General features: G+C 40.5%; 1 protein-coding gene across 16 annotated transcripts in view; it reads left to right on the forward strand.

Moving 5' to 3' along the window:
* The window catches only part of PPFIBP2 (PPFIA binding protein 2), a 106,228-nt gene that overhangs the window by 40,492 nt on the left and 53,728 nt on the right, over positions 1-12,008 (forward strand). For 4 of the 16 annotated variants that reach the window (XM_083724894.1, XM_083724895.1, XM_083724896.1 and 1 more), the window contains exon 1: positions 7,017-7,774. The exons of 9 other annotated variants lie outside the window; for them this stretch is intronic. In XM_083724894.1, coding sequence (XP_083581020.1) covers positions 7,727-7,774 — 48 coding nt within the window. In that variant the 5' untranslated portion in view covers positions 7,017-7,726. Of the gene's footprint in view, positions 1-3,561; positions 3,686-4,001; positions 4,122-7,016; positions 7,775-12,008 lie in introns of those variants that run through there. 3 more of the 16 variants (XM_083724899.1, XM_083724900.1, XM_083724902.1) reach the window with 3 other exon arrangements.

Raw genomic sequence — 12,008 nt, forward strand, 5'->3', positions numbered from 1 at the left:
TTGATAAAATAAAGATAATTAAACAGTTTTTTGCATTATATCCTGTATTAAATTATATTTCTAGTGATATTTAATTTCATAGTATTATTCTAAATAAGAGATGTTATTAGCCATCAAACTTCAAAAATACAACTTTTCCTAAAGGTTTCCACAATTTTGGCCATTAGCGTTTATACTTCGTTACTATTCCTCCACCTGACTTTAAATTTCTCAGTGTTGACTTTTTGGTCTTAATGAAGGATTTACAGCTACCACTGCTACTCTGAAAACGTATTTAAATGTGCACTATGAATACTTCTACAACTTTGAGGGGAGAGGGAGATTTGGTATTGGTGTTTATTTTGTACGTTTTTTAAAAATGATGAGGATACAGTGCTCTAGTTCTAACGCCACTGAAGAATGGAAAAAATCCTTCTTAAATATCTTACTACTAAATAAATGACAATAGTTTTTTACTTTCCTTGCAGTTAAGGATTTGCTTTGGAGCAAATCACTGAATCACCTTGAAGCATCAATCGCCTGATCTTGGTATTGACATAATATGATACATGGCTTTAATTTTGCAAATGTTGATGCTGCATTCTTAAAGGCAGCATTGATAAAATGCTTTAGAACTCCTCTGGAAAATATAGCTAAGAAGAAAGATTTGGATCAGAATTATGTGTGCATAAGAAGATGTAATAGAATATCCTCTCACCCCCAATTCCAGAGTGACCTTTAGTTTGAATACTTTATTTTTTAAAAAAAAAAAGACGCAAAAAGCCATTCCTGGAAGTATTTTGAATGCTGAAGTGAGCTATGTAATTATATACTAATCTTACTGTCGATGCCAAAAATATAATGCATAGTTAAACTGACCAATATACCAACCTATAATTTGGGCAGGAATCTTGCATTTCTAGTGTTTCTGAACAAAAATGCATAAAAGTACAGATTATTATTTAGGGCCCAATTATTAAGAAAGTGGTGTCTCTCTACTTATTTCCCTGTGTGTCATTGCTTCTCTTTCTTCTACAATTACTTGTAAATAGAAGGGGAAGTGTGTTATGGGAAGTTGTTTGAGCTGCAGAAACTTTTGGAGACAGTGATGATTGGTGCACAAGGCCTCAGATTGACTTGGAAAAATTATTTCGAGTTCCTCCATTTTTGGGGGGAAATGTCCAAGTTAATCTGTGGAGAGTTTGCTCAATTCTACTCTGCTTTGGCTTCCAATGTGCTCAGTGATGTCAACATACATTCCAATCAGATTTAGTGCTATAACAATGAGAAGGTTTGCACATAAGGCTAGCCAAACCATGGCTAAGGGTGAGTTCATGGGGTTCCCAAAGAAGAGATTGTTGTCATTGCACACCTGCTGCTTGGCTTAGTGTGTTGTCCAAACCTGGGCTCATGATTTGTCTCTCTCCAGATGAACCATGAGCTGCATTCAAGTATTCTTTGTTTCACAGCTCATGGTTTGTCTAGACAAAGCAAAAGCCCTGGTTTGGACAACATGCTGAGTCAAACCATGGCTTAGCTTGCAATGGTGCAGCAGCAGGACTGGGGAGGAGGACAGCAGCTGCAAGAAGACCCACATGTTAAGCCATGATTTGACTGGGCACTACATGCAAACCAGTTCATTGTCTTGCATTCAAATGTTTCTAGTATGAAAATTACCAAGGAAGAAAAATAGTGCTGAAGTTGTACTCTTGTTGTACAGCAGTGCACTGGCACAAAAATACAATCTTTGGGGCATTTTTTTTAAAAAAATGTATATAAACTCTCATCCTGAAATATTTTTTTTCATGCTGGAAATATTTTTAGCCCTATAATCATAACCAATGGATGCATTTTTAACTTCAGGTGAAATTTGTAGCTGAAAAGTAGAACATTTTTTTTTTAGTGATGTGGATTTCGTTTATTCTATATATAAAAAAGTAATATCTTGGTATTTCTAGTTACTGCAGTCCTGACTTTCTGACCTAAATAAATAGTAGAGATCCTCAAATTGTGGCCTGAACACCATGACTTATCCTTGCCTATAGCCAGAGGCAGGTACTATTTACTGCTACAGCTTCTGAGAAGACAGAGTGTGTATTGAGAGTAGTGGTGTTCAGTGACACACACATTAGATATCCCAAAATCTACTGCACCTGCTAGAGGAACTCTGTTTTTCATTCAGGATATGCAACCTGAGTCTGGTTTAATCATGCAGGCTTGGAAAGGGAAGAAAGAAAGACAGGACAAAATAAGCTGTATTAGGGCTTGCAATTAAAACATCACATGTGTTTAAATATGTTCTCGTTTACAAGTAGTGAAACACGAGGCACTGTATTTCTAGTTTGGTAGTGTTTTATGCAGATCTCTGATAGTGGTTTTTCATTGTTCTACACCCAGAGCTGCTTAAAGAAAGGTTGTGGGGTGTGTGATAAAAATGTAAGAAAATGCTTAGTTATACATTACGTTTTTCTTTTTTTAAAGATATTGGGAAGCTATTATGTAGCTACCCAAGTTTACTAGTGTTCTTAGTTGTTTCCCACTCATGCTGTAATTAGAAAATCCCTATAATGAGTGTGGAGACTAGATGACTTAGATCATGTATTAAAAAATGGTGAGTCTGTGATATCCCACCTTTCTCATGGGACTTGAAGAAGCATACATAAAGTTTGCCGTGGGAAACATACCTGTTCAACAGTCAAGGTGGATTCACGGGTTACAGTTTCTAGGCTCACCTTGTTACATTACTGTACAGTGGTACCTCGGGTTACAAACTTAATTCATTCCAGAAGTCCGTTCTTAACCTGGCGCGCATTCCCTACATAGGCCTCCCACGGCCCTGGAAGCGGATTGCGTTCATATCCCAGGGCAAAGTTTGCAACCCGGGACACCTACTTCTGGGTTTGTGGAGTTCATAACCCGAAGCATTCGTAAGCAGGACTGTTCGTAACCCGAGGTACCACTGTAAACTTGAATGCTTCACATGGAATCTGGATCCAGAGTATATGGGGGAATGCTTCATTCCCTGTAAGCTCCCCCCCCCCCCCCGCTTTTTCATTTAATCAACTAAAGCTCTTCTTAGAGGCAAGGGAAGCTATAGCAGAATGTTGCTTTCTGTGAGAGTGCACATTCTGTAGAACTTGTTTTTTCTACAGAGAGATTTATCTGGCTAACTTTCTTCAGGTTTTTAAAGGGACAGTACAGACTTCTTTATTCCACAAAGTATTTCATATGTTTAACATGCTGGATTTTATTTGACTGTATTTGGCTTTCTTCTGATGTGACCTTGTTTGCAAAAATGTCAATGAAATATTAGCACTGGAGCAAAGTTGGTAGGTGGCTTTAATGCAGTGGCTGCTTTTATATTTATAGTGGGAGCTATTTTAGGATAGAGTGGTGGTATATAAATTTTAAAAGTCATAGCAACAAACGAAGAACAAAAAGGAAGTGATGAAAATGTCTAAAATGCTTTGAAGGAGCTCATCAGTGTGTGTACTTAGGAAAAAGAAGCAGATCTTGTTCCACTGGTTTTGTAAACTCAAGGGTTAACTCTTCAGATTATGTTCCAGGAAGTAATAGTTTGTCTGTACAGTGACGCTTTACTTTTATTTTCTGACATGGAGAGATGGCAAACCGTACACTTCTAAACAAAAAGTGGACTATTAAATCAACTTAGCAAGTGGTCTACTTTCAGCAGAGTTCTGCATTTGTAAGTATATAATGCCAAGTAATAAATGCACTGTGTTTCATAATTGAGAATACATATTCTTTATATCCTGGACAAAGTAAAATGAATGGGCCGGAAGGTGGATGGCTTCAATCACTCCTAGAGATCTTACTTAGACAACATTCACACCATCCAGTTTGTTAAATAGAGAGATGGGTGTTTTAAAGTTTGTTTAAACTTATTTTTTCTTGCATTTACATGGGGCCAAAGCTCAAACCTGACATAAAACTAAGACTCAGGTAGCATGTGACTCAACGGAATGCACTTTATCAACATTCCTAACCGATAGGGCACTGACAGGAGTGCCAGATAAAAGCCTCTGAATTTCTAATTTCCTTTTTGGCTCAGAAGAAGGTGCAGGGAGAAAATCAAGGTGCAGTTACATGAAATCTGGAAGGAGTTGCTGAACCAGAAATAGGTATGTTAGATATTTTAAAACACTGTTTTTGACAAGGGCTGCTAGTGTTCACGTGTTTAGGCTAGCACACAGGATGGCGTAGCTCTCCCTTGTTACTTATTGCCTGTTTTCAGGGAGGGGACCTGGTTCTGGGCAGGGACAGCTGGGCCTGAGTGCTTCAGTGTGGTAGGATAATGGGGGAAGTGCTAAGCCAATCAAACAAAACTCTTCTGTAACCAGTGCTTTCAGAGCCGCAGCACATATGAAGTACATTCAGCTTAACTAAAGACCTAGGAGATTTTAACCGACAACATACATGTTGTAAAGCTTAGCTGATGAAGTAACTAGTCAAGAATCTAACTTCTCTTTAAAAATAAATAAATTACCATCTTCTAATAGTGTGGTCTTGGTGGACCTACTCATGTTTCACCAGTCTGTCCAAAAACACAGATTCTAGTGCTTTTAATTTCTAGGACAAGTTCAGATTCTTCCTTTTGTCTGCCATTTCCACTGAGAATTATGCCCAGGGAGAGAGTAGCAGTTGGCTTTGGGCTCACGTAATCTCTCCCTGCCCCTGCCCCTGCCCCTGCCCCTGCCCCAGGCTCCTCACCCTGGGAGAAACAAACATTATTATTTTTCTGTATTTATTAGATCATGGGATCTACTTGGCTCTCTCAGGTATATACCGTAACCCACAAGTGAAGAAGTGGGAGGGGTATAGAAGTGTTTGTAGAACTGAAGCCTGTTCTCAGTCTGCCCATTGGTGGTGGTGGGTATATTGCCTATGGAGAGCCCTAGTTTTTAAGTTGAGACGCATGCTGACTAGGGTGCTCAGGTGTCTTTACAGCAGGCGTTCCTCTCACCATAAATGGCGGTATGATGTGTGGGTGGTAAGAGAACGCTGTCTTGGCAGTCTGCCAGAACTTGCTGTCCTCAAGGCTTGAAACTCATTGAAATGTCTGTGGGATGTCTAATTTGTTGAAATAGAAACCAGTATGGGTGGTCTTGGGGAGATTGTTTTAAGTGACCTACGTAGGTTTTCACTGGGGCGTATGTTTGTATATGCTGTCATAGTACGTTACTGCATGCCAACATGCCTGAAATATACCCACGCTTAAGTTTTTCACCCCCATTTTTTATATATTATGTAGATTTAGAAGTAGCTAAGACAGCAGTTCTGCCTTTCTGTGTCAGAGGTTTTAAAAATGCCACCGGCCATGATTCTGATTAGGCCCCGCTGTTGCTGCTTCTGTTATGCAAAGTAGAAAAAATGACCCTGCATTAAACTATGTATTGAACATAATACTTGGTTTGGCCCATAGTGAGATTTGGATGAGGAAGCTACAGTAGTTGGAAACTGCTTGGGGAGATAGAATTCCATGCCAGATCAAGTAACCCACGGCTTGGACAAACTGGAAGCTGTCTTTCACATCTTGTGCTTCCTGTGGGGGTACTATTTTGGGGTAGCTATTTTTGAGCCATTCTTAATAACTTCAGTAGTACAATCCTGATATTGTTGTGAAGATGCTTGACTGTTCCCAGTGCCTAGCATTGCTGTAATTCCAAGAGTACCTTTTTGTCATGGTTAAGTGATCAGATGGAAAACCTCGTGCCATTCTGTTGCTATTGCATACCCTCTGGGGTTTGCTTCCTGTTTGGGTACTTCTGTTTCAAGGTGTTCATTTTCCCCATTCATGGATGCTGCACAGAGCAAGACACTGAGATGGAGATTGCTGCTAGCTCCCACCCCATTTTGTCAAGTGGCCTTTGGCCATTGTGAAAGATGGTAACACAAACTGGTAACAGTGGCTCTTGGAAATTCGTTGTTTGCTTAAGAAAAGGCATGTGCGCACAGGTATATAAATAAACTGTGCACATGCCCAAAACAGAAAAATGGGGAGGAGTGGTGGGTGGGGGAAGAATGACTGAGGATAGAGGCAGAAAATCACCACAGAGATACTTTCTGTCAACCCCCGCCCACTGGTGTGCTCTGAATATCCATGGCTGAAAACAGGAATGTGTGGGACTTGATCTGCCCCTCCCTCCAAAACCCACAGATCTTTGTGACTTCCTGTCTTGAAGAAGCACCCCTAGACATCTCCCTAAGAAAAAGGGGGCCTAGCAGCTGGCACTTTTTGCTGTGGCAGATGGGAGTTTCTTTCCATGATCAACCATGTTACCCATAGTAAGCATGTCTAGTCTAGGTGGGTTACTTCATGTAGACATTTTGGGGGGGATTCTGTTAAGAAAGGCCGATAGCTCAGTGGGACAGCTCATGGTTTGGGAGTGACAAGTGATAAAATCCCCACCTTCTCCAGGTATGACTGGAAAAGATTCCTCTCTGAAGCCGTGGAGAGGTGCTGCCAGTCAGTGTGGGGCAGTACTGAGCTGGATGAAATAGTAGTCTGACATGGCATGATATATTTTCCAAAAGAATAGACACAGTCTGCCTGCTTTAAAGATACTTGGGTATGTTCTTTAGCTTTATTGGAAAATAGCACAACGGGCACACATTTTAGGGGTGGGTGGGGAGGTGCAGCTAAGTGCTTGTTAGGCATGCAATATGTTCACTTGTCATTTCCCCCTCTCAAGTATTACATGCAATGTATCTGAACGGGTCAAGAGCCAAAGCTAATGCTGTTGCAGAGAAGAAGAAAGGGACACAAGCAAAATGACAAACGGGAACCCACCTTGTTATGGGGATTCAATGAGGAGGGCTGAACCATGTGAGCTCCTTGGAGAAAAAGGCGGGATATAAATGCAACAAGCACACCTTAAGCATTGCTTTGATATGTGCCCTCATGTGACTACAACAATTCCTGAATGCTTCCACCTTCAGCCAGGGAACGTAAACACGTTGAAGGTATTTTTGCAATCTGTTGATGCATTGCCCCCTCTTGGAAATCTGTACAAGGAACGCTTGGCTTTGTGCAGAAGGGGGCTGTCCTAAAATATTTGTGCCTTTGTGAGAATGGAGTAACCAGCAATTCTCAAACGGCAGGGCTTATTTTTAGCTAAGTCTCAGCCTGAAATAAATTGGGAAGCTGAGGAGCATTCTGATAAACACGAGTAAAACAGAGACAGGAAATAGAGGGTCTTTGGGTAATGAGTTCCAGCCACTCTTGAAACAGAAAGCTAGTGAAGGCATTACTTGAAAATAGTTTCTCTATGACAGCCTAGCAATTTTTAGCTTGTTATTTTACCATTAAAAGGGAACACTCTCACTGCAGTTTTCAACTGCACTACAGAAGCTTCCCTTTCCCCCTCCCTCCCTCTCTCTTTTTTCCCCTCAGACCATCTGGCATTATGCATCTTTTGAAGCCTTTAGAATGATATTACTGCCTGTTGATGACTGATCTCTGCTTAAAAAAACCCAGATGCTCTCTGGGTTGGGGAGGTGGGGAGACGCTGCCTGAAGTTTGTACAGTTGTGTGTGTACATTCAGCAGAAGAGTTTAGAAGGAGCCCGGGGGACAATTTTAAGTCAAATATGTACAGACATCCAGCTTGCTAGAGGTAGAGAAACTCAGTGTGAGTTGGGGAGAGTGCTAGATAGAAAGATTGTGGTGTCTCTCCAGAACAAAGCTCTGAACCCAGGGAATATAATTGCTGAGATGGGCCCGAAGCATGGAGAGTGAGATTGATATTTACAAACACTTCACGTGGCTAAAGAGGGTAAGTGACGCTTCTACAGTTTTGTGACTTAATAGCTTTGTGGGTAGAGAAAATGGAATACATTAACTTTTTCCACCTCTGTGGAAAATTATGGCTTGTCCCATAGTCTGAAAATGGGACAGGGGTTGAGGAGAGAACCAATATTGCTTTGTCTTTACAAAGAACAGTGGGAGTGTTCTGAGTACTGTTTTAATGTGGTATTCAATGATAACTGTCCAAAGAGGGTTTCAGATCTGATCCTAGTTCACAGCTAATGGTAAAAATGCCTGTGTGCATTTCATGTTACCAGCTTTTCAGGTAACCCTTTCTTTCTTTGTCTAACGTTTGCACATATACTATAGTTGCGTGCTTTTAAACATGCAAGCTAACCTGTGGATTTTAAATAATTCAATCCCATTGACCACAATAGGTTTGAAATCAGTTTCTCCCAATTTGTTTTGCATTTAGATCACAATGATCATATTAATTTTGTAGTGACTAATTTAAATCCAGTACTGAGAAGCACCTTAACTATATTTTATCTATAGGGGATGTGGGGTAGCAAGGGTAGCATAAGGCAGAATTTCTTCATCTTCTTGAAGAATTTTTGTTTGTCTCTCTACATAAATGTACTTAAGGTTGCAGTGAAGTACACTTCACAAGGAGGATTCATATCACTACTCAATTGAATAATGCTAAGTAGTACTGCAACATTCCTCTTCCAAGTGCCTTTGTGTACTAAGGAAAATAATATACAGCCTTGGCAAAGTGCAGTATTTATCATTGGCTCTATTAATGACTAAAGTGAAGTTTAAATGAACTGGGATTACATAGTTGAGTTTTTGCACTGAGGAAGTTTGTTTCACTATGCAATATTATGAATGTCTACTTATAAGCAAAGCTCATTGAGCTTAATGGTCCTTACTCCCAGCTAAGTGGATACAGGATAGCAGCCTCAGGTCTGCCATTCTGGAGACTCAAAAGGACAAGAAATGGCAGTTAATATTTTAAAGGATATGCATCTGAGTGATAAAATAATGCAAATGTTATTATTTGTGTAGGAAGTCTGATTTTAGCTCCAAAAGTAAATGGTTAGATTACGTATTTAGCATCATATATTTTCAAAGCTAAGTGGTGAAGGTTCATAGTAAGTAGGACATACAGCATTTGCATGAAATTGATCTTAATATTGGTTGTCTTCAGCTAAACAAATTTTCAGAAAGCCGGACTATGGTTGCAAACTAAGCTCTGGTTTCCTGTGGTAGAAAGGACATTGACACTGTTCAACATTCTTGTGGGAGAACTCATTCTCAGGATTGTGGGCGTAATTGGGATTATATCCAAACACAGTTTGCTAAATATGTGCGCGGTACTCTGTTAAAACAGCCTGTGGAGTCTCTGCTCTTATTCTGAGGAAATGGAAGTGTGATGGAATGTCAGTAGCTTGTGAGTAGCTTCTTTATATGTAGAGGGTTTTAAAAGTGCGGTACACTGATTGCAACATGCCTGTGAACAGTGATTCTTAAAGAATGGTTGTCGGGACAGCGGAGGGATGCAGTAAAGACAGAACTTATGTCGTGTTCCCGTGGGGGATAAAATGAGGAAATGCAGTAAAAGGGCTCCAGGCACTTCTGCATTTCTCCCAGGAAAAAACTTGATTCCCATTGTGCTCACACAAGCTCCTTTGATAAGTAATTAAAACATTTGCAGAAAGCTGTGCAGTGAATTCATTCTGATGCCACATGATCCCATTGCTGTTGCATGCTTGGGCACCAACTGCGGTGGTAACCTGATGCTCTTTTGGCTGGTAATAAAAGCACTGCTTCCTCCAATAGATGCTTGGGGAGGGGGGAGCAGCAAGGGTGAGGAACTGAACTGGGCTCCCGTCAGTTCTCAGTCGCATGTGCCAAACCTGGCTCTAGTTTCACGGGATGGGGGAATGAAACGGGCATAACATTAGTTTTGTTATTGCAAGAGTGCAGAGCCAGGTTTGCTGAATGATTTAGTGGTGAGTTGTAAGGCAGGAGGAAAAGTATGAAGTGGCTAAAATACTCAATTGATCAAATGATTCAGCTGCCCAAACCTTTGAACCTACTTGCATTTTATAAGCCATAGAATCTAAGGGCTTATGGTTGCTCTACTTGAACTTGCTTGAAAGTGCCATTCATGATTTCTGTAGCACTCCTATCAAATGTCAATGACAAAACACTCCTTCCTTGTAAGCAATTCCAGCCAAGAAGAGGCTTGTTCAGAGTCCAGTGTCAAGAGATCTTGGGCACTGGTCATGTGGCAGCCTGCGAAAGGGACAAGTAACTGGAGCCAAAACAAACAGCCTCCTCTCTTCTTTGATCATAAAGCAAGCAGAGTTGATTTTTTTTCTCTTATCAAAGAGGCTTTGGTGACAAGTAGGGGAGGGATTGGTTATATGTGTACTCACATTTAAGGGGGTGATGTAAATTGGCCACAAAAAGCACTTCATTACTTTGTTTTAAATTTATATGCATTTGTCCATTTCCATGGATCTCCTTTCCATTAAAGAAATTGTGGCTTCTAGTAAGCAGGATAAGACTGCAGATTTGAATAATGGTGATACTTTTATTAATGTAAAGCCATGGTTTGTTCAGCTAAGTTACAGTTTGTTTTAATATCTGAAGCAGAAAAAGAAGGAAGAATAAACCAGAATCCTTTGAACCAGCAGAGTTTAAAGCTGATTTTCAAACTCTCAGCTTTTCTGTTCTCTCTGAATTGATAGACCATTGGAATGTCATGGTTCGGGCTCTGCTTCCACTTGAAGAGTATGTCACACCTTTGGAGACAGAAGTAAACTAATGAAGCTGAGTTCTGAGCAGATGATAGACAAGGGTAGAGGAGCTCTGAGCAATGATGATACATCCGGAAACCTGGGCTATGATACTTCAGAGTGCTGCTCCATTCACTTTTTGTAAAGGACTCAGCATAACTCCACCCCCCCACCACCACCCATCACGGAGCTCTTGCATGTACCAGGACATCTAAAATACTGTAAGCCCATTACTGGAAGCATCCGTATTACCATACAAACAAGTTGATGTATACCTAGAAATTTCTTTAAAATCCAGTACTTGCTGTAATATGAAGAAGAAGAAGAAGAGAAGAAGAGTTTGGATTTGATATCCCGCCTTTCACTCCCCTTCAGGAGTCTCAAAGCGGCTAACATTCTCCTTTCCCTTCCTCCCCCACAACAAACACTCTGTGAGGTGAGTGGGGCTGAGAGACTTCACAGAAGTGTGACTAGCCCAAGGTCACCCAGCAGCTGCATGTGGAGGAGCAGAGACACGAACCCGGTTCCCCAGATTATGTGACTGCCGCTCTTAACCACTACACCACACTGGCACTGAAGAAATTGGTTGTGTAGTAGGCACATTCAAATGAGTGGTCCGCAACAATGGACATTAGTTTTTCTCTTCTTGATATTATTCCAGACATGAGTGCAGATTAACTAAATCCAAAGTCTTCAAAATGGTCTGTAGGGCTGAGCTACTGAACAAATAGTTGGATGACTACATTTTGTTGGCTCTGCTCTGTTTCCATCTGCCAGTTTGCATTTAAAAGAAAGTCAGAATACATTGAACATGTCTCAACAGCTACACTTTTCTGCACAAGCAGTTGCTTTTATCATCACATGGCTATTATTCAGTATTCCAAATGGAATATAATGGCTTCACATAAACAAACAAAGCAACCAGTCCTTGCGATACAGCTGCAGTGAATAGCCTGGGAGAAAAAGGGAACTAATCTGAGTAAATTCACCAAAGAACTCCTGCATGTGTGCTGCGTGTAGGACCAACCTTGTTTGTGCTTAGTTGAATTAAGGAGAGAATGTTTTTGCGTTCTTCTTCATGACAGTTGTTCATACAAGGCTATGCAAGTCTACCAGTAGTGTTGTTGAAACTTGACATGTCTCCTTCCTGCTTCCTTCCACATTTAGCCTGTTACCATGTTATGTTCCCATAAAATGTTGTAAAAATTTGTCCCCTCCTCCATCTGCAAACCATTGGGCATATTTCTTCTCTCTGGTCTCCTACTTTTTACATTCTTTTTTTACATTCAGACCTTGTAATACTTCTTCCAAAATTAATGCACACGCTTTGTATCTTCTTCCTAATTACCGGTACCTCACATAGTCATTTGTGAGTATAAAATGGAGGAGGAAATGTGGGAGGTAAATGAAGTAGGAAAATGTATTTTCTTTTTTTAAAAAAGCACTTCACAATGC

The sequence above is a fragment of the Podarcis gaigeae genome, assembly GCF_964106915.1.
Source record: "Podarcis gaigeae genome assembly, chromosome: 1".
Classification (NCBI taxonomy): domain Eukaryota; kingdom Metazoa; phylum Chordata; class Lepidosauria; order Squamata; family Lacertidae; genus Podarcis; species Podarcis gaigeae.